Source organism: Rousettus aegyptiacus, unplaced genomic scaffold, assembly GCF_014176215.1.
Source record: "Rousettus aegyptiacus isolate mRouAeg1 unplaced genomic scaffold, mRouAeg1.p scaffold_m13_p_7, whole genome shotgun sequence".
Lineage (NCBI taxonomy): Eukaryota > Metazoa > Chordata > Mammalia > Chiroptera > Pteropodidae > Rousettus > Rousettus aegyptiacus.
In genome coordinates, this window is record NW_023416310.1 from 63008271 (window position 1) to 63030600 (window position 22330).

The 22330-nt window shown below is 40.7% G+C and overlaps 2 protein-coding genes and 1 pseudogene across 8 annotated transcripts in view; 2 read left to right on the top strand and 1 right to left on the bottom strand.

Moving 5' to 3' along the window:
* Positions 1-8041, bottom strand: part of TGFBRAP1 (transforming growth factor beta receptor associated protein 1) — a 65420-nt gene extending 57379 nt beyond the window's left edge. Inside the window, exons 1-3 of one of the 4 annotated variants that reach the window (XM_036224112.1) lie at positions 7423-7933; positions 7301-7343; positions 5631-5695 (exon numbers count right to left, since the gene is read on the bottom strand). In XM_036224112.1, coding sequence (XP_036080005.1) covers positions 5631-5644 — 14 coding nt within the window. In that variant the 5' untranslated portion in view covers positions 5645-5695; positions 7301-7343; positions 7423-7933. The other 3 variants (XM_036224111.1, XM_036224110.1, XM_036224113.1) reach the window with 3 other exon arrangements.
* CUNH2orf49 (chromosome unknown C2orf49 homolog) lies at positions 7993-20726 on the top strand. 4 transcript variants are annotated; one of them, XM_016142286.2, is made up of 5 exons: positions 7993-8141; positions 10031-10197; positions 15139-15265; positions 15392-15514; positions 17635-20726. In XM_016142286.2, exons 1-5 carry the CDS (start codon positions 8043-8045, stop codon positions 17689-17691), a joined length of 573 nt encoding a protein of 190 aa, XP_015997772.1. In that variant the 5' UTR covers positions 7993-8042; the 3' UTR covers positions 17692-20726. The 4 variants fall into 4 exon arrangements, with proteins under 4 accessions (XP_015997772.1, XP_015997771.1, XP_036080008.1 ...); XM_036224115.1 differs by having other exon boundaries at positions 8017-8141; positions 15412-15514; positions 17635-17654; XM_016142285.2 differs by having other exon boundaries at positions 15139-15514.
* LOC118606230 lies at positions 15805-15923 on the top strand (annotated as a pseudogene).
* Positions 20727-22330: the final 1604 nt, after the last annotated feature.

Below are 22330 nucleotides of genomic sequence, written 5' to 3' on the forward strand. Positions count from 1 at the left end.
TTTCATTGTAAAATGTACACACCATGATGTGTACAGCAGATTGGGATCAGGGTGTAAGAGGAGTCTAACTCCAGAGGGGAGCATTTCATTGGGTGACTTTTAAACAACGTGGTTTTGAACCACCTAAGTCCACCAACACAGGGCTTTTCTTTTTCAATACACAGTCGACCCTGTGTATGCCCAGGTTTCACAACCATGAATTCGACAAGCCAAGGACTGAAAGGTGAATGTGTGCATTGGGGTGCTATGCCTTGCCTTTCCCCTCTACCATCTACACGAGCAACAGTCCTTTTCCACCTCTGAAGGGTCCCAGGATGCTTCAGCCTCTGCCTAACTCTCCAGTGACTGGTAGGTAAGGAGCCCATTCTTTGGTCAGGCAACTCTAGCATTGTATGCATTGTTCTATGCCATTTTATAAAAGGGACTTGTGGATCCAAGCATTTTGGAATCCACAGAGATCCTAGAACCAACTGCTCTGCAAATACCCAGGAACGACTGCAGTTAAGTTTGGGGGGGGGGGCAGAGCTCAAAAAGCGATTTTCAGCTGAGTGGCAGGGCCAAGGTTTGAATCCACAGTTCTATGCTCATCACCACCACAGGGTAGCACTGCCCCCATTTCCTAGATGCACTGTGGCCCGGAACCGCTACTTCTAAATGGGTTACCAGGAGTCTGGTCAGGGCTCTTTCTCGTGCCACACACCAAAAAGGCAGATCCAATGACTGATGAGGCTGCTTGCTGGGCAGAAATGGAAGGAAAAAGAAGAGGAAGCAGCTGGCCAGATGTTCCTTCCTGTCTGACCAGAGCCCTGGGAGCCCTCAGTTGCCCACCAGCTTCGGGCTAACAAAGAGAGAGAAGTAAATCTATGAGGAGAGTGTAGTGGGCTCCCACAGGCCCTCCAGGTCCTGAGTGCTGACTTCAGGTAAGCCAGCTCGCACTGCAAAGGATCCTCCTCATACTTTTCTTGGTGCCTGAGCCTGTCACTACAATCAAGCCCGCGGCTGCCTTCCTTCTTAAGGACAGGCACCTCCCCACCAGCAGCACTTATTTCATGGATGAAATCCTGCACTAACAACTTTTGACCTCGGCACCCAATACAGTCATTTGCATTAAGAAGCACTGTGTGAATCCCCATTTCCAACAGCCAGGTAGAGTCCCCAGAGTGGCCTGTGAGGACTGCCCAATAGCACATGGGTGGAAGCAATGACCAGTTCAGACAACTGCAGAGGACAGAGGACAGCTTCTGTCTTTAGAGTTGTCCCCATGTGACACAGAGAGAGGCAAGCTGGAAACCCAACTTGCACCTGCACCTCCAGAAGGCCCGAGAAAGGGCAAGTCTCACCAGGTGGCAGCTTCCAGGCCCTGACCCAGCTGGGAACCTGAGGTTTCTGCTCTCCTCTCCAATACACCCTGCCCAGTCTCCCAGTTGAGGGCAACAAGTCAGGCCCGAATGTGATCCGTAATTTGAGCTCTCAAATCCCAACAGCTCCATGAAACATCAATCACTGCGACAAAACCATTCCTTACAGGGGTAGAAGGGCAAGGGGTGCAGGGGCGCAGTCATTCTCGGGTCCTTCTTCCAGAAAACTAAAAGCCTACACCAACTTAAGGACTAGCTCTCAGATCTTCCCCTGCCCCAAGCACACACCCACTCTGCACCCATTCCCTCGTCACGCGCCACAACATCCACACCAAGGACCCCAGGCTCCGGCATGCTGGCCCCAGCCCCCATACACGTGCACACTTGGGCACCCGGCCCCCTACACTTGCACACCTGTCCTCGATTTGACAGGCAACCCCCCCACCCCCCGTCATTCCTATCCGCGCTCGACCAGCCCCGGGCACCCACTCGCTCACCACGCTGCGGCCCCCCGCCCTCCAGCCCCGCTTTCCGCGCGCTCCTGGCCGCACCCCGCGCCCCGGCAGCCCGCGGCTCTCTGCACTCACCCGCGCGGTGGCCGCTGGCCTCTGCCGTCCAGCTGGCCCTAAGGCCTGGGGCCCCGCGCCGCCTGCCGCCCGCTCCCGGCCGCGGCTCCTGGGTTGGTCCGCCCCGCCGCCACCGCCGCCGCTTCCCGTCACGTGGGGCGGCCTCCCAGCGCCGGGAGGGCGGGAGCGCGTCCGTCCCCGCTCCGTCCCGGCCCCGGGCCGCGCCGCCGCCCAGACGTCCCTGGGTTGTTTAGAAACCTCCACTCCGGCCCAGTTTCCTCCAGCCTAAGGGATCACAACAGCGCCTGCCTCGTGGGGCGGTCTGGAGGGTAAATGAGTTAATTCCTGTAAAGCACTGTAGAACGCTGTCTGACACAGGGTGGGTGCTCACGAAGTGTCAGCGATGACTGTTGTTAATGTATTTCCTCCACCACCAGTATGTTGAGCTTCCTGAAAACACAGGCCTTGTACGATTCGCTCACCACTCTTATTTCTAACAACAAAACAGCTTGGACATAGTGAATGAATATCTGCTGAATGAATGAATAAACAAACGCACGAACGAACAAACCAGTCAGTCCTACAGCTTGACCACGAGGCCATCGGACTGACAAAGTCGGACTTGAGGAGTTGACTTGCTGGTGTTTCTTGACGCTCAAATGTGTTGTTGAGCAGCTAGCTAATCACCGATCCACCAGGCCAAAAATCCACATTTGCAGGGTGCAGAGAGCTGCAGGAGACCAGTCGCAGAGGTGACACCTACTGACTGCCTAACACTAGGCTAAGGGCCTTACAGTGATTATCTCATGTCCTTAATGAAGTACGTATATTAATTTCTCCATTTCGCAGATGAGTGACAGGCAAAAAGAAGTGAATAACTTATCCCAAATTCCATGGGAGTAAAAACTGAGCAAGGATAAGAACACAGTATTCAACAACACAGTTAATTTTATATATATATAAAATTAAGTTCTACTGATTGATTAGTTTATGGAACATTTGTGTTCTGCTTTAAACAATCTAGGAGTAAAAATGTGTATTAACAAAAAGGGAAAAAAAGATAATTCAGAAACAATTACTTTATGAAAGGATTTACCATAGGATTCTTAAAATGGCAAGCTTGACATGTGCACTTTGTTCCATTTAGAAACATTTGTTCTCCCTAGAACTTTCTGAGAAGTCTATTTCACATGTGAGAGGCACCTGTATGTAAATTATTCCATAAATATCTGCATCAGAGCTAATTCTAAATTCCTTGCATTGTTTAGATTACAGTTAGGAAATATCAAAGTCATGTGTTTTTCAAGGAATCGTTAATTACTTCATTTATATTTATTAAATATTAATATTTATTAAAAATACTAAACATGTTGAGTATTTTATAGCATGTGAAAAAGATGTGTTCTAATAGATTAATGAGGATTAAGAGTTGAATAGATACAACTGAATGTTTTAATAGTTGCCGTCTACTCCCCAAATTTAACCCCTCACGTTTATACATACTCACACTTAAGTTTCCTTACCAGCTGTAAGCTCTTAAGGACGAGTGTCTATCATGTTCTTGCTGTGTCTAGCTGCATGTAGGAAACGCTCAACCAATTTTTAAAATTTATGATCCTCAATATTAATAAACTAGGTTATCTTTTAAAAAGATGTTTAATACTAAGATTCTGTTACTCTATAAGCTCCTGTTAAAAGTACACATTTAGTTTGGGTATCATTTTAGAAGATGAGGTTAAGCAAAGAAAAGTTACATTTATGATTATTTTTGGCAGTTTAATATGGACCATGTTTTAAGACTTTTACATGTATTAGCTTATTTAATGATAATATACACATATATTCATACACTTATAATCTAGATTCAGTGAAATAAACTTTGGAACAGTTATTCAAATCAACTAAACAGCTCCTATGTGCTAGGTCCTATGGCAGAGGCTGCTCAGGATCCTGAAATGAAGACACAGCTCCTGCCCTCAAGTAGTTTAATTTAGTTCAACAGTGTGAAAAGTATGATAGGTATCAGCAGTACCAACATCACCTTGGAAAGCTGTTGGAAATGCAAATCCCCGTGCCCCCACTCAAAACCTCGTAAGTCAGAAACTTGAGGGTAGAGGGCCCAGCAGAGTTTTTTTTACAAGCTTTACAGGTGACTCTATTGCTCACTCAGTTTTAAGAACTATTGACTTAACGGGATATGTTTATTCATATTCATTCAGCGCACACTTTCTGTTCTCATACTTTGTACCAGGCACTGTGCTATGCACTGAGAACCCAAAGATATGAGACACTGTGTCAAGGGGCTGATGAAACAAATGTCTTATGAGATAGGTTTTACAGGAAAGCCAGTAGGTAATTTATGTAAGTGCATCTTTATGATGATCTGTTGTAAAAGGAATGAAAAATGACAATAAAAATATAATCATTATCTTTATGGTACTGAAGGTAGTTTTTTGAAACTCAAAGCAGAACTGTGATTCTAAATAGCTAAAAATACCGGTCTAAAATGTGAAGTGTTTTCTGCTACATTCCCTTTGAAACTCTTTATGCACAAATGTACTTTTGACAACTAATGGTAAAATATTTGTAACATAAATATCTTAAATATTATACCATGAACAAGAGGAATCAATACCTAAAGTTCTCAGTATACACTTTATGATTCATTCAATAAAGATTTACTGAGTACCTACTAAGTACAAGCACTGTGCGTACCAGTGACCATGGGAGATTCAAAGGAAATGTCTGGCCCTATCCTAGATGAGCTCATAAGCTAATAAGGTGATGATGCCAGGTAAGGTGGTGTTTATTGGTTTCTCTCAGCTGTGTTCTTGTCAACTATAGGCACCAAATAAAAATGTAAACAAATAAAGCCCCATGTTCTTTGAGTGAAGGGAAAATTCTCATAACACTGAACTTAAAAATTTACAGTTACTATATAATACTCATGGATAATACTGTAGCAGGATAAACATCAGTCTACAAACTCAAATGTGTAAGAAACAGAATCATAGAATTTTTTCTGTAACTGAGCTTTATTACTATTTTAAGCCCCCACTTGGCTGCAGTAACAATAATCTTATCAATGGAGGCTGAAACCCTTCATCAGGCCTGGGTCCAGGGAAGGAATTTCTGAAGTGCCAAAATGAGAAGCAGGAGACACCAGATCTTTGCATCACTGGTCCCCACAAGGATTCTAAGATGTTCTTTGTCCACTCTGGTGTTGGTTTTCAGGCTTTTGATTTCAGTCCTAACAGGCCTGGCCCTTCCAATCATGCTGACTGGCTGGCTTGAGAGTTGAAGACATCTGTGGCTTCCTGCAATGTGGCAGAAATCTCTGTGAGGAGGTCCTTCTGCCTAGACATATTTGAAACATCACCTCAGAACTTCTTCGAAATGCAAATTCTTCCTCACCCCAAATGCTGATTACCCTCAGAAATGCTGATTAAAATTGTCAGCAGGCTCCACTCTACAAAGTTCTGCCCAGGATGGAGTGGGGGCAGGCATTCCTAGTCTCACCCTCCCTTGGAGAGGGAGGGATATTAAATGTTATTTTACTTCCTCCTCTCTGAATCTTGATTTTTTTTTTTCCCCTCTACCTCAGAGGACACTTCCTCTATATTGAGGTCTTAGCTTCAAAGGCACCTAAAATTATCTTAATGTATTTAAACTGGAAAGTACTGTGAGGAAAACACACAGATCTTACCTGCCACAAAACATTTTTGCTGATGAAGAGCTTAGGGTTTCAGTTCAGGTGACTGGTCCAGAAAACTACATGGAGAAAAGAACACAGCAAGGATGCGTAACCACATTTTTAAACTCTTCAATGCAAGTTTTTTGCCACACCTCCAACACCACCCTGCCACTTCTGTCCTTTGATGACAGTTAGTAGGTTACAATCTCACAGCAATGTGAGGCAGTGTTCTAATTTCCATTTCGCAGGGGAAGAAACTAAAGTGGGGAGACATGAACTACTTCTAAAATCCAGCTACCAGTTATTAAGCACCTACTCTGTGACAAACATGTAATCTCTACCTCTTGGATAAATCTTCACAGGTGTTAGAGCATTTTTCTGATAAGACTGAGGCTGAGTGGCTTGAGTAAGTCACCCAAGGTCTTGGTGCAGAACAAAGTCTGAACAGAGGTCTCATTTTCAAGGCTCTATCCAAGACAGCTGTTTTTGCTACTAAAACAATATGCCTTTTGGTAATGTTATGGAAAAATCCCAAAAGCTCCGAAAATCAGATCAGCGAAAAACCAAGCAGTAGCCATAGAGAAAGATAACTCAGTTTTATTATACTAGCAGTCCCAGAAGAGCTAGTACTCTGAAAATCTGGGCCCAGAGCTTAAGGGCAATTTCACTTTTATACCCGTGTTGTTACAGTTGGCATGGGCTGATTTACAGACCCCTGAAATTGCTATGGGCTACGGGCAGTTACAGAGAATGGGATTTTCTAACAAGCACTAAAGCAATACATCTTTTCTAACTAGCACCAAAGCAATACATCTTAAAGGTAGGGGATACATTTGTCTAAACACTAAAAGCAATATATCTTAAGGGGAGGGTGAGTTTTCAGTTGACCCTGAGATCTTTGGCCTATGCAGCAAGCATGTTTACAGAAGCAGAAAAAAAATAGAACTGATTAGAAATGTTGGCCAATTAAGTGGGAAATTCTTCCTCAGTAAAGGACATGGAGACAATAATATTAGTTATATTAATTTCACTATTGTCATGAAAATCAAATCAGATTTTAGATACGGAATATCATGATGCTAATACCACGAAGTTAATACACTTAACTCCAAATTAGGACATGCAAACACCTGCCTCAACTCAGTTCTAAAACTGTTCAATTTTGGGCAAGTTAATTTCCTTCAGATCTGCTTCCTTACTACTAAATGAAAGAATGGACTGAGTAACATTTTAAGTTTCTGCCCAATTCTGAAATTGAATTTCTAAAGTATCATACGGAAATTAAGAAAAATTGCAAAACACCTCTCAACTTTATCCTGTCTGCAATTTCGCCTCTCGTTTATTTTCCAATTCTCTTTCAAAGTGTATCTTTTTGGCATCCTGTTGTTCACATTTTTATAGACATTGCACTAATTTCCAACAAAACGATATATCAAAGAAGATACAAACAGTAAGCATTTAGAACTATCAGCGACTCGAGTTTTAAATGTGCAAAATAGTTTGGGATGTATATCTCCTCCACAAAAGATGAAATAGAAGCAGAAAAGATTTCCTCGGAAATTATTAGTAATTAGTTCATAATCAACACCTCCGAGTTTTTTTTTTTTTTTAATCTAAAACTATTATTCCTTGTAGCTATAAGTGCAGAGAAAAAGTATTTAAATGTCTGTCTTGCTACTTCCTTTCTCTGATCTTGAGCACATCATCCTATGCCTGTTTCCTCGCCTGGAAAACAAGCATCCTAGTAATGTATACCTCATAGGGCCATTCTGAGGAATGAGATAATCCATACAAAATGCATTACCTGGCACATATTAAATGTCTAACAAACGTTTGACCGTTGTCACTCGCGTTCTGTCGGTTATTTTCATACGTGAACTTAATGCGTAGTATTTCAGGGAACAAATACTTGAGTGCCTACTATGTGCAAGGCACTAGGAAGCAAAGTCCCTGGCCTCACATCATATTAAAGGAGGATTAGGAAACAAACGATAAACAGATTAAAAAGGGAAGACCTAGAGTTTCAGACGCGACAAGCGCCATACTTAAGGTAACGTCTATCTCCCTTCCCCGCCTCTTTCCCGCGAGGCCGACCGGGAATCCCTTCGGCCTCTGCCTCTGCACGTCACATGGAGGCGCGACCAATCGTGGTCGGCTCCGTGAATTTCGCGTTTCCCTTTCTTCCTGCCAGATTTGAAATGCCACTCGTTCCCTCGGCAGACACCCCCATCACTTCTTCCGCCTCGGGGGATAGTGTCCCACGAGAGGCAGCCCGGCCTCACCAAACCGGCTAGGCGAGGCAGAGGAGACGCGCGACGCACCCAGAGTGACGACACGCCTGAGTCCCCACCCTTAACGTCACTTCCTGGGCGCTCCCTTCGCGGAGGCTTGTGGGTAGCCGGCCCGGGTCTCCTGGCGACGACGATGGCGGGGGATGTGGGCGGTCGCAGCTGTACGGATTCGGAGCTGCTGCTGCACCCGGAGCTGCTGTCCCAGGAGTTTCTTCTCCTCACGCTGGAGCAGGTCGGGCGCGCCAGAGCGGGTGGGCCTGCTTGGGAGAGGTGCTCAGGCCGGAGTCTGCACTAAGTATCCTCAGTGGCGGCGGATACACCCGCCGGCGACGCTCATCCCGTTGGGTTTGCGCCACTCTCCATCCGGCCCAGATACCCACCAGGTCTCCCCACGCCCCCATCCGGAAAAGAGACGTTTTTGGCATATCAGGAATTCCTGGGGATTAGGACTTATCTTTCTCGGTTCTTGATGGCTGGGAAAGAGGAGTCCTAGGCGACCCCCACGGCTCGTATGTAAGCAAAGGCCTGAGCGCAAGAGACGGGGGGAGGAATCGTAGAAGAATGGAAATGAAGGGTGGTAATGAGGGACTGTCAGGGCTGGAAAGCATCGGAGAAATAGCCCATTCTCCATACTCGTTTAAAAATGAGGAAACAGAGTCCCAAGAGAGGTGAAGTGACTTATTTAAGGTCACACCATGTGTAAATGCAGTAAATGATGCAGCAAGGAGGAGAATTCCGGGCTTCTGGCTCTCAATGTAGCGTTTGCTCTTTTTCAGCTAACGCGGCATCTGAGAGCAGATGAAAAATAAGACAAAAACGTGATAGGTTTTGTTTAAGGTGATAAAGAATTCAGAACGTTTCCCTGGGGTTTTATAAGTGATGTCAGTTGTCTTCCACCTGTGGTGGCCAAACTATTTAGGTATATCACTCCAGGGTTTATTAAAGCACAGATTGCCAGCCTCCATCCCCCTCCCCCCCCCCAAGAGTTTCTGATTTTGTAGATCTGGGGTGTGGCCTGAAATTTTGCATTTTTGACAAGTTCTTGCTGCTGGTCCAGGGCTAGCCACAGTTTGAGTGCCTCTGCCCTGGAGTAGTTTTTCCCAAACTAACGTGCCTTTGAATTCTCTGGGAATGTTGTCCAAGTTAACCCCAGGGCTTCCACGTACCTCTGAGTGAGTACAGGCTGAAAATTGATAATAAAGAATTGCCTAGTGTAAGAGAGAAAAGTAAATTTTGTGCTTTCAAGTTTTAGAGGGAAATAAAGGAATTAGGATAAGTTTATCACAGGACATAGATTGAATTTATTTTGTCAGTTCTACTAAACACGAATATTTCCAGGCCTTTCTGAATGGCAGTTGAAGAGCCCAAGATCTCATTTCCATCTTCATAAACCTAAATCCAAGCTATATGTCTTCCACGATGTTGAGAACAGATTAGAAAATTACGGAGAATGAGGTGATTTAGGTAGGCGTAGTTGGACAATGACTGGAAGCTACTTGAAAGAATTGGTGAAAACAGGAGCAGATTCTAATGATTTGTTAATCAGTTACAGTCATTGGTCAGGGGACTGCAGTTGCCATTCATAGGGCCATTTGAAATCTTGGTAGTTAACTTCCATTTAAGAAGCAGTATTAAATAAATGAGGAATAATATGCAGAGTCACACCTCCAGCCCACTAATCTGATCACGATAGTAACACTATATAACGTTTTTTTTTTTTTTTGACAGAATGTACTAATTGTTATCATTTTTAGCTTTCTCTTGTCTGATTTCTTTAGATAGTCCCCCATTTTCAGTTCCCTTCATAGATTAAGATGATGCTACTGGAAATAACTCATTGCTTGGTATGTTGGCTAAACAGTCATGGACAGCAGTCCTTGTCACACTGAGGACATGGCCAATTGTCTTTAAGATGAGGCTGAACCCAATATTTACAAGATCAACCTATTTATAATACTGCTCCTTGCAGCATTATATAGGACCCTTACGCATATGTCTAATTGTGAAAATGGTTTTATAATTTGTTATTTAAGCAGCAGTGTTTTGCCTTGTTAGGTAAGTAGTTGGTTGGTTATTAATATGAAAGATGTTGTTTTGAAATTACTTTTTCTTTTTCTGCAGAAGAACATAGCTGTCGAAAATGACGTAAGAATAAACAAAGACAATCTTACTGATCTTTATGTTCAGCATGCAATACCATTGCCTCAGAGAGACTTGCCAAAGAATAGATGGGGGAAAATGATGGAAAAGAAAAGAGAACAACAGGAGCTAAAAAACGAAACTAGAAGGTACTTTTCAGTGGTTCTTGTTTTCATCTTAAATGACTCAACAATTTCGCTTTTCTTTTTTGTCCCCCAGGTCAACTTAGGTTAAAAAAAATTATTTACTCAACAACTATTTATTGAGCCCAGATACAGTATGTATAACATGAATAAAACTGAAAAAAATTCCCTGCTCATATTTTAAATGGACAAAACAATTTAAAAAGTTAAGGAAAATACATGGAAAGTTACATGGTGACATGCTAAGGAGAAAAGTAAAACAGGAAGAAGTATTGCAGTTTTAGGTAAAGTGGGCATGAAACAACCTCACTGAGAAATGCCATTTTAGTGGAGAGACCTCTAGAAAGTAGAGAGCAAGCTAGCATTCCAGGTAGAATACAAGAACGTGAATCGGGAGGGTGCCCATTGTATGCCAGGAACAACAAAGAGGCCATCAGAGCAGGAGTGGAGAGAATCCAGGGAGCAGAGGGAAGGTTTGTTGGGGGTGAGTAGAAGAGATTGTCAGATCCTGTGTAAAGCTCTTTAAGTCAATGTGAGAACTTTGGCTTTACTTTTGAACTGAGAAACGACTCTGAAGGATTTTGAGGAGAATGATGACACCACCTGAGGTACATTTTAACAAGATCACACCGGCTGCTGCACTAAGAAGTGATTTAAGACTGGGGAAGGAGAACAGGGAAACCAATTAGGAGGTTGTGCTATAATCTAGGCAGTAGTAGATGGGTTGGCTTTGACTAAGGTAGCATTGGACTTGGTAAGAAATGAGTGGGTCTGATGTATTTTGGAGGTAGAGCCAACAAGATAGGCTAAAGTGTGAGAAAGGAGTGGAGTCAAGTAAGACCCTACAGATCTTTATTTTTCCCTTTTTTTTTTTTTTGGCATGTGGACACAGATTTTTGTGTTTGTGTGTGTGTGTGGTTTCTTTTTTACATTTTATTTGTTTATTTAACATTTTGGTTTTTTCCCCTTCCCCCCTCTAGTCTGGTAACCACTAGTCCATTGTCCATGTGTCTCTCCTGTTCATTTGTTGCTTTTAAGTTTATATTCCACATACAAGTGATATTATGTTATTTTCAAACTTTTTTGTCTGGCTTATTTCACTTAGTATGATTATTTCAAGGTCCATCCGTGTCACAAATGGCAATATTTCATCTCATGGCTGAGTAATATTCCGTTGTATGTATGTACCACAGCTTCTTTAGCCAATCATCTATCGTAGGACACTTCAGTTGCTTCCATGTCCTGGCCACTCTGAAAGATGCTGCTATAAACATCGGTGTGCAAATATCTTCTGGGATATGAGTTTTCAAGTCTTTGGGGTAAATACCAAGTAGAGGAATTACTGGATCATTGGGTAGATCAATTCTTAGTTTTTCGAGGAACCTCCATACTGTTTTCCGTAGTGGCTGTACCAATTTGCAGTCCCACCAGCAGTGTATGAAGGTTCCTATTTCTTCACATCCTTTCTAACATTTTTATTACTTGTCTGTTGATTATAGCTATTTCTAACATGTGAGAGCTGGTATCTCATCGTGGTTTTGATTTGCATTTCCCTAATAGTTAGCGATGTTGAGCATCTTTTCATATATTTGTTGGCCATTTGTATGTCCTCTAGGGAGAAGTGTCTGTTGAGGTCCTCTGCCCATTTTTTGATTGGGTCATTTGTTTTTGTTGTTATTGAGTTATACAAATTCTTTGTACATTTTGGATATTAGGCCCTTATCGGATGCGTTGGTTGCAAATATATTCTCCCATTCAGATGGTTGTCTCTTGACCTCATTGATGATACTTTTTGCTGAGCAGAAGCTCTTTTAGTTCGATGTAGTCCCATTCATTTATTTTTGCTTTTCTTTCCCTTGCCTTTGAGATCAAATTCATAAAATCCTCTTAAAGTCCAAGGTACTTGAATTTAGTTCCTATATTTTCTTCTATGCATTTTATTGTTTCAAGTCATATTCAGGTTCTTAATCCATTTTGAATTAAGTTTGGTCTGTGGTAATAGACAACAGTCTAGTTTCATTCTTTTGATGGTGGCTTTCCAGTTTTCCCAGCACAATTTATTAAAGAGGCTTTCCTTTCTCCATTGTATGTTTTTGGACTCTTGATTCTCTTCCACTGGTCTGTGTGTTTGTTTTTCTGTCAATACCATGCTGTTTTGATTACTGTCTCTTTGTAATATAATTTGAAGTTGGTCAGAGTGATGCCTCCAGCCTCATTCTTTTTTCTCAGGATAGCTTTGGCAATTTGGGGTCTTAAGTGCTTCCATACAATTCTGATGATTTTTTGTTCTATTTCTATAAAAAAAATGCTAATGGGATTTTGATGGGGATTGCATTAATCTGCATTAGGTAATAAGGTTATTTTAATTATGTTGATTCTTCCAATCCAAGAACACAGAATATCTTTCCATTTCTTTGTATCTTCTTTGATTTCTTTTAATAGGATCTTATAGTTTTCATTATATAGGTCCTTCACACGTTTTGTTAGATTTATTCCTAGGTATTTTATTCTTTTGTTGCAATTGCAAAAGAAATTATTTTTTCTACTTCTTTTTCTGACACTTCTTTATTAGAGTATAGGAACGTTATGGATTTTTGAACAATGATTTTGTATCCAGAAACTTTACTATATTTGCTTATTGTTTCTAGTAGTGTTCTTGTGGAGTCTTTAGGGTTTTCTATATAGAGAATCATGTCATTCGCAAATAGTGACAGTTTGACTTCTTCATTTCCTATTTGGATGCCTTTTATATCTCTTACCTGATTGCACTTGCTAGGACCTCCAATGTTATATTGAACAGCAGTGGTGATAGCGGACAGCCTTGCTTTGTTCCTGATCTTAGAGGGAAGGTTTTTAGTCTTTCACCATTAAGTATAATGTTGGCTGAGGGTTTATCATAGATGGCCTTTATTATATTAAGGTATTTTCTTTCTATACTGATTTTGTTAAGTGTTTTGATCATAAATGGGTGCTGTATCTTTTCGAAGCCTTTTTCTGCATCTATTGATATGATCATATGATTCAGATCTTTGAATAATAAAGAAATGAAGAGACTGTCACAAGCTTTAGGAATACTTTAAAATGTTTAGATCTTAGCAAATATTTCTAAAACCACAGGGAAATGAATTTCCTTGTTTAAAGAAAGTCACATTTTGATCAATCAATGTAGCTGGTTAGTTAATGAGGACAAAGAGTCCAAAGATCCCTAAGTGGGCTAGTTATTTTTTTTCCTTTGTGTTTTTTATTGTAAGTGGGTTCTAGTAATTAATACTGGATTGTCTTCTTGAGTCTTCTGTACGTAGGATACTGTCATAGACTGTGTGCTAGAGACAGTGGGAAAGTGGAGGGCAGAGGAGAGGGATAATGCTAACCATGATTTGATCAGTGGTTTTAATTTCTAGTTACAAAGAAAAATGCATTATTGGTGGAGAGAATATTCTACAAGTGTTAGGATAGTTGAAGAATACAATATGTATGCTCATAGTCTTTTGGAAAATAAATACATGTACAGTCTCAATTTTTGATCAGGAACACATTCATTTCAGATAGAGCATCATTTTAGCTTGGCAGCTACATGTTGATACAGGCTGTATTAGCTGTGTTAGCTTTCAGGATTATGCTGTATATTCCTTTCATTTACTATTATTGACTCTTATTAAGAAAGTCAATAGAAGAAAGTATTTTCTTCTTGATCTGCATATTCAGGCACATTGTCCTAATCAAAACTTTCAATACTGTTATATATTACTTATATGACAAGTCCCTCAGTGTCGTTTGAGAAAGGATCTTTGGCTCCATTAAAAAAAATTTTGACTCTTGTATAGGAGCATTAAAGCCAGAAGGATCTAAGAGATCATTAGGTATTGTTGAACCTCTTATTTTGTCCTGAAGGAGCTGAGCTCCAGAGAAATGTTGTGACATAACCCAGGTCACACAGAACTAGATATAGATCTTTAGTGCCGTGTTTCTCAGCGCGCCTCTTGAATCTTAGATTGAACTCTTCACGAGGTGATGCGCCCTGCTTTAAGTCCCTCTGTGTCCTTTCTGCAATGGCAGTGGGTGTACCGTGAGCTTATTTTTCATCATCTACCAAATGATGTTCAGTGGTGACCCAAGAATTGGTAAGTTTGGCCAGTTGCCTAGGATCTGGTCAAAAGGCAGATTCTGAATGGGTGCAGGTGGCGTCCCCGGATTCTGCGTTTCTTCCAGGCTCCCGACGTGGAGCTGATGCTGCTTTCTTAGACCGCACTTTGAGTTGCAAGGCTGCACTGTTGTTCCTGCTCAAGTCCTTGTAACATGTTTAATTAAAAGATTCCTATCATAAATCTATTGTTTGACCTGGCGTATAATGAATAATGAACAATACTTTTATTCTCTTTATGATTAAGAGTGGAAATTAGGTTTTCAGAAACTAAATGTGAAGACTTGATAAACTTTAAAATTAAAATAATGCATATGTTACAATTAGTTTAGAAAATGCCTTGGCTTTAGAGACCTTTAATGAATAGAATAGAATGTTCTAATTGTTTGTGACTGCTACTATGGTGCTCTTGGTATAGTTTTATAGTTTATATTCTTTCTAAATAATAATTGATACATCATCAAGATAGCCCATAAGATGGCGGTATTTAAAATTAAATCTTTTTTTAGTTACTTTCTGCTTTAAGTTCTAGGGTTAGTTGGTCACTTGTTTTAAAAATAACTATATTGTGTATACAATAAAGCTACCTTTAAGTTTCATGTCAATAAATATTTAAACTTTAAAGCACTAGGAAATTATGATTTCATTTAGAAGTGAACATAGAAAATTTCATTTCCAGTAGTCGCACTTACAGTAATGTAGTCCTATCAATAAACCTTTTTGGTCATTGCTTTAACTCTGCATTCTAGTGAACTGCTTTGCCATTCCAGATGCCATTTTTCATGTATACATCTCTTTGATTTCAGGAGTAGCACTGTAGATGGGCTAAGGAAAAGACCCCTCATTGTGTTTGATGGAAGTTCAACAAGTACAAGCATAAAAGTGAAAAAGACAGAGAATGGGGATAATGATCGACTCAAGCCTCCCCCTCAGGCAAGCTTTACCAGTCATGCCTTTCGAAAATTATCAAATTCCTCTTCAAATGTTTCACCCCTAATTTTGTCTTCCAATTTGCCTACGAACAATAAAATGGAACACACTAATAATGACACTAAACAGAACCATGACTTAACGCATAGGAAAAGTCCTTCCGGGCCTGCGAAGTCGCCGCCTTTGTCCCCTGTTGGAACCACTCCTGTGAAGTTAAAGCGAGCTGCCCCTAAAGAAGAAGCCGAGGCCGTGGTAAGTATGGGGTGGCTTTCTGCTAATAAGAGATGTTTCCCCACCCTGGAATTTTAAAATCCATGATGATAAACTAATGTTTTTTAAAGTGCACTCTATTTTTTTGTTTGTTTAAAATATAAATCTCTTGGACTCTTTCTCTTGATTTTTCTTACTTATATCCGTTAACTGTCTTGGAACTAAAAGAGAGAAATGTCATGTGGCTTGTCTAGGGTCACACATTTATTAAGTAGCATTTTAGAGCTTTGTCTTAGTCTGTCTGTTACACGCTTACTTGAAAACTAAACTAAGTCTACGGCCATGCCACCATGAACAAGCCCGATCCCAAATGATCTCGGAAGCTAAGCAGGGTCACGCCTGGTTAGTACTTGGATGGGAGACCACCGAGGAAGACCAGGTGCTATAGGCGTAAAAAAATTAAAAAATAAGAATTGTAAGATGACAAAGTCCTTGCAATCTGTGAGGTCAACCAAGGGTTGCCTTGCCTTAAAAAAATAAACAAACAAACCACACTAGAGGCTTGAGGTTTAAGGTTTACCACTTGCCTCCCCTGTTCCGCAAATGTCCCTATTCTTGGAGGGATAGAGGATGTTTGTGGAAATAACTATGTCGTGCTCTACTATACTTGCGCTTTTGGATGTCCAGATTTAATTTGAGATGATACATCTATCTCTCTATATATTACCTACCTATTTGGCCCTTCCCCAGGCTCCTCAGAAAAGTGATTTTACTTTTGAAACATCCAACAGTTTTATAGCCTTTATTCCTTTCTCAGTCCATTCAGACTGCTATAACTGGATGGCTCAAGCAATGAGCATTTATTTCTTATAGTCCTGGAGGCTGGGAAGTCCAAAACCAAGGTACTGGCAAATTCAATATCTGGTGAGGAGCCCAATTTCGTGCTCATAGTTGACTGCTTGTCCCTGTGCCCTCAGGTGGCAGAAGGGCCAGAAGAGCTCTCTGGGGTCTGATCCCATTCAGGAGGGCTCCACCCTCATGACCTGATCACCCCAGAGGCTCTGCCTCCAAATATCACACTGAGGGTTAGGTTTCAACATAGGACTTTAGCAGGGCGGGGGGATGGGGGGGGTACGTATTCAGTGTATAGCACGTTCCCGTAGTATGCACTTTGGCTTTATTATCATCTTCAAATTGTGTGTCAGAGGGATCGACACTCAGAGTAGTTCAAACATTCTAAAATGGTCAACCTTGGTGTACCTGACCAGCCCTGGGTTCTTATATTCGTTGAATCCTTTCAGTGAATCCTGAGTAACCTTGTGAAGTGGGCACAATAGTTATTTCCATTTCACAGATAAGGAAACAGAGACTTAGATAGTTTCAGTAAACTTTCCAGGGTTCCAGAGCTAGTAGGTGGCCATACTGCAGTTTGAGTTCCAGCCTTTTTGGCCTCAGAGCACACACTATCTCCAAATTTACCTCAGTCTCTTTTGTGGGAGGAAGGAGGAGGGTGGCAGGTGGGTATGGGGAGAAGAATCCAGACCTCAAATATGGCAACAAGGAGTGAACTTCGAGGTTTGGTTTTCATTCTCTTAAAGCATTTTTCTACTCAAGAGATATTTACTCTTTCAGAGCTGTGATTTAAAAAAAAAAAAATCTTTCCTCATATTAAGATTTTGGATTGTGAGGTTGAGAGAGGATGTGGGCTAGGCAGGGAGGAAGCAGTTGTAAGTTAATTTTTTTATGGTGACATTGGTTAACGAAATCCAAGAAGTTTCAGCTGTACCAGTGGCCCTCAGTCTTGAGGGTGGCTTTCAGTCACCTGGAGGGGCACCCAAAGAACCAGATGGGTCGGCACCTCATCTCTACCTTCTGTGGATTCTGATCTAACTGGTTCTAATCTGATTGGTTCTGGAATAAAACCCAGCATGTTTGTAAGTGCCTTGGGTGATTCTAACTTCCAAACATTGGGGAACCACGGTGGGAATGGGAGCTGTGGAGGCTTGCTTTTTTACCCCAATCTTCTAAAATATTTTCCCACCAGATGGCAGCAGTGATCTACCATTCGTACATTGGTAGTAAACAGTGGTTTAAAATGTTCGTTCCAGTTATCCTCTGATGTTTTTAGAAGTATAAACTGATTTCTGTTCATGTCTTTTCAGAATAACCTGAAGCCCCCAGAAGCAAAGAGGAAGATACAACACGTAACATGGCCATAAAGGAAAGTTTCCAAAAAATGTAAATATAACTGTAACTAGTTTTTCAAACAAGTTCCCATATATTGACAGTATTTACAGAGATCTTGATTATTGTGGAATTTTCTTAAGAGGTTTAAAATTAGGTTTGAAATAAATAAAATAAACCTCCCCTCCTTTTTAAAAAAATTCTTGCTTTTCATTCCCTGATTAGGAAATAATTTCTTTTTAAATGAGTGGTTCAGTGTAAGTCATTTTTATTGACCCTAGTCAAATCAATAGCTGCAAGTCTGGTATAAAGCATCCGATGAATTTTAGGAATTATTCTCATTAGTCTGTTTTAGTCTTTGAAGAAATTTGAGATTTTTTTAAAAACTCAAATATTTTAGAAGTTCACAATTTTTATCTTTTTCCAAACAAGAGCATATAATAGTTCATCACAATACTTTGATGGATACTACTAAACTCATCCTCAAGGTTCACCGAGAAAAGCATATTTACAGTGCTGCCAATAAACTACACAGGATATACAGATAAAATTGCTGTTCTGTAAGTGCTTATGTTGCTTCTTCCCATAAAAATCAAAAGGGAAATCAGTGCTTACTATTGTTCCTTCCCTTGAAGTCATAACCATTTTATTTGTTGTGAGTCAACTGGTCAGTCTCGTCCCTGGTCCACCCTTTAGAAAGTTTTTGTCACGCAGCAGTCCTGCCTCCTCTTTTCATGAGCAGCCTGCAAGCTCACTCTGCGAGCTCAGATGTCTTCCCTTCTAGGTGCTTAATGAAGCTGACTTTTAAATCTTCAGGTGAAATAATCATGTCAGAGGTGGTACGTGTTGGTAGAAAGTTTAGAGAATAAGAAGCAGGTGGAATTCTAGAACTTAAGAGTCCAGTGTGATGCGGAGGAGGCAAGAGGAGACGCTGAAGTCAGAAGTCAGGCCAGTGAGAGCAGAGGAGTGCAGCACCCGGCCGGGGCCGCCTGCTGGCGTGACGTGGACAGCTTCCCATAGGGCTGTCTCACGCACAGGTATCTCCTAAGGTTTTGTATTTGTGTTAAGGTGGTGTTATCCTTTCAACTGTATAATGGAAGTCGGTTGCAAACTAGGGTGCACCTTATGTTTGTGAGTTCTAGTGTCCATTTTTCTACTCTGTGCTTCTAACCTAGTGTGAAGTTTATACTTTTTCTCTGTGTAATCTTCAAATTGGGGTTTGCATTTCAGTGCTTTTTCAAGCAGTCTCATTCCTCTTCTGATTTGCTAAAAGAAGTATTTTAGTTCAGCTATTAAATAGCCTTACAAAAAATTAACTCAGCCTTGCAGGTAAGTACTGTACTAAAACTTTAAACCTACAAATTTTAGCCATTCTGCCTTTGTCCAGACTATATATCTGTACACATAAGACAAAATCGATACATGCTAAATAAGTGTTGCATGAATTGTTAATGTAATAGTCGGTTGTTTAGTAGATGATGATTATCTGCAGAATCGATGTATGTAAGTAATGTTGCTGAAGGACAAATGTAATCTTATACAGAACTGTGTTGATATTTTAAAAAGTGCAGATTTTAGGGTAGAATGACAAATTATATTTTGTATTCAGTTGATCCTTCTGCTTTCATCTTCATTTCTCTCTTAGTTAAGAGAGAATTAGCCATTTGACGGTTTTAAGTCAGTGGAAACTTATTTTTAGTTACTCAAAATCAATTTTTAATTTGTATATTTAACTTACAAAGTAGGTTGGTAATAACAGCTGAACTGTGTAACTTTGTTGCTTCAAATTGAAGTTTATATTATGAACATTCAGAATCAGTGCTCATATAGCAGCATATTCTTGAGCTATTTTTGAGTTAGAAATGTGGGAAAGCGCTAAACCATGTGCTGTGTATTACATATCAACATATTAGAGTGCTGTGCCTTCTCAAGGTGTAGAGATACAGCTTGTCTTGAATGTCTTTCTCCACATGAAACCTGCTGAATGATGGGAGTCAGAAGCAGAAGGGTTGGGAATCTTAAGTTTTGAAATGTTGCTTTGGTGAACTTTGAAGTTGAGAAGGACTTGATTTGAATGGCTGACAACTTCAGAATACTCTTTACTCACTAGCATGGGTTACTATTGTTGCTCTTGATTCTGTGTTTCAATAAAGCTCATTTTTCTTACTGCTGGGGTAGGCGAGTAATTGGCATTGGAGTCAGTGAGCGGCTTGGAAGGTGCAGTTACAGGCACTTTACCACTTCCTGCCATTGGCAGGTAGTCTTGTTCTCTTCCTCTCCCTCTTAGTTCCTTGTTTTCTTTTTTCTTATCTTCCTTTGCCATATTATTACTTTCTTTGCTTCCATCTCCTTCCTCCTTTCTGTCGGTCCTAAGCTTCAGGCTTAGATTTGCGAGTCTTATTGCTTGGCCCTTCTCATTCACTTGCGGGGTGAAGATAGGAGACTCCCAGTCCTCTTGCACGTGGGGGGTCATGGACTGCTGCGTGAGTTCCGGAGGGTCTTGTGGCCGTGCCACACCAGGGCCCTCAGTTGCTTCCTGGTGGCTGTGACGGCAGCACCGTTTACCAAAATAGCTTTATTAACCTCGACAGCATCCAGGCACTTTGGAAAGTCGATTCAATTACTACTATGAGACCATAATATTTTCGCTAATATTAACATTCTTCAGAATTGTCATTATTATTTGAAATACTATTTTGATTAACTTAAGTTTTGAGAGAGGGTTCTAAAACTGATCTAGAGACTCATTCAATAGCAATGACCTTTTAAAACTTACATTAAGTAAAACTGCCAATAGATTAAATCATATGTATGTAAGAGCTTCCTCTATTTACTACTGTGGAACTTCAATAATTTTTAGAGGCTACAAAATGGTTAAAATGTTTTTAAGTGTGCTCTTTTATTAAATGCCTGTGCAGGTTTTGTAATTCAGTACAGAAAGTTTAACCTTGTAATGTACAATTTTGTATGTAAAAAGTTTTAAGTAGCCTTATCCTTATTTAAATAAACTGAATAAAATTATTGAGTAGGTCTGTCATTCGTAAAAAAATAAAGTTGAAAAATACTCTAATGGCTCGATCTCTGTTTACTTGCGCCAACTGTATTGAAAGGTGTCATTCTTTATAGTAAAACCTTCTGGACTTGGATTGGTTAGGGTCAGGCATGATCCCATCTTGGGGCCCTCCTTTGGAGGGGAGAGTGTTTAGAGTGGCTTGGTGTTCGGGACATTCAAGAACTGGCGCACAGACCGCCACTGCACCTGGAGGGGTGGAAACAAGTCCCCAGGATCTCGTCTCTTGTGAGCTTTCTCTTAATCAACTGGGACAAACCAGAGATTGAGTGGAAGGCTTATTTGCATTTCGGTGATCTTTAAAAAAAGGTAATTTCTAAACTGGTATCTTAATGTTGGATGGTGAAGCTCTAGATTAACTTGGAAAAGCCTCAGATAACCTTCTACCTTGAACTTAAAAAGTAGATCCTTCATTTTTTGTGTAGAGAAGAGACCAAAAAAAAAAACCCTTATTTCAATTTAGTGCTATTGAACTTGGTTATCTTCCCTATTGTGGCAGGACAAAATGAAGATGCAAAGTAATGAAGTTCCTGCTCCTACAGAGAAGATAAGCAAGTGGACAGTGAGTAATGGATGATCATAATGAGAGAGAGAAAATCAAGCAAAGGAGTAGGGATGGAGGGGAGGGTGAGGAGCCACCTTGAATGCAGTGGTTAGGAAAGACCTCTGAAAAGACAATGTTTTAAGGGGAGTCAGCTATGGAAAGCTTTCAAGAAAAGGAGCCTACATATGGTAGATTTTGATCAAGCAAATGCTTCTACTGTCATTCTTGGATCCCTGCTGCAGCCATGACTTGAAAATATCTGCTAGAAAAACGTCTCACCCGACGGTCACTCATCTTCAGTCTAGATGCTAGGTAACTGTAACTGCGTGAGTGTCCCAGGTGAGACCAGCACGAATAACTGACTCCCCAAATCATGAATGAATAGAATTAGGGGTTGTAGTAAGCTTTAGTATTGGGGATGAGTTACTACCCAGCACTAGGTAACAGATACCAGACTCTAGGGCCACGGGAAAGCCCTGACTCTGAATAGGTTTTTAGAACAAAAAGACTCGGGCTCAAATCAGTGAAAATGGGTGGAGAGGGTGGTATAGAATGGAGTTAAAGAAGGTGGACAGGAGCCCAAGTATCTAAGCCAGGTAAGGACTTGGGGTTTCATTCTAAGAGAAAATGGAAGCTGTTTGTTAGCAGTGTTCAGACTTAACCAACCATTGTGTTAAAAGAAATGCGACTAGGTAAGTAAGTATATGATAGCACTAAAGATGTTTTTACCTCTAGTAAAATTATTCAAGTGTTTTATTTTTTAGCCTTTAAGTATATAGTTTGAAATAAAATATTATTTCTTTAACATAAAACCTTAGGAGACTAAAAAATACCAGTTATGGTGAAAGATAGCTTTCACCAACATAAAAAAAACCATATTTAGCCAAGCTTTCTGTTATGCCTATTCTGCCCTGCTACATGTTTAAAAAATAAAATATAAACCTTTTAGAGATGTTTTAGTTTTATAGAAATATTGCTAAGGCAATGCCAAGAGTTTTCATATATGGCATACCCAGTTTCCCCTGTTGCTAATACACCTCAGTGGTACATTTGTTGAAAT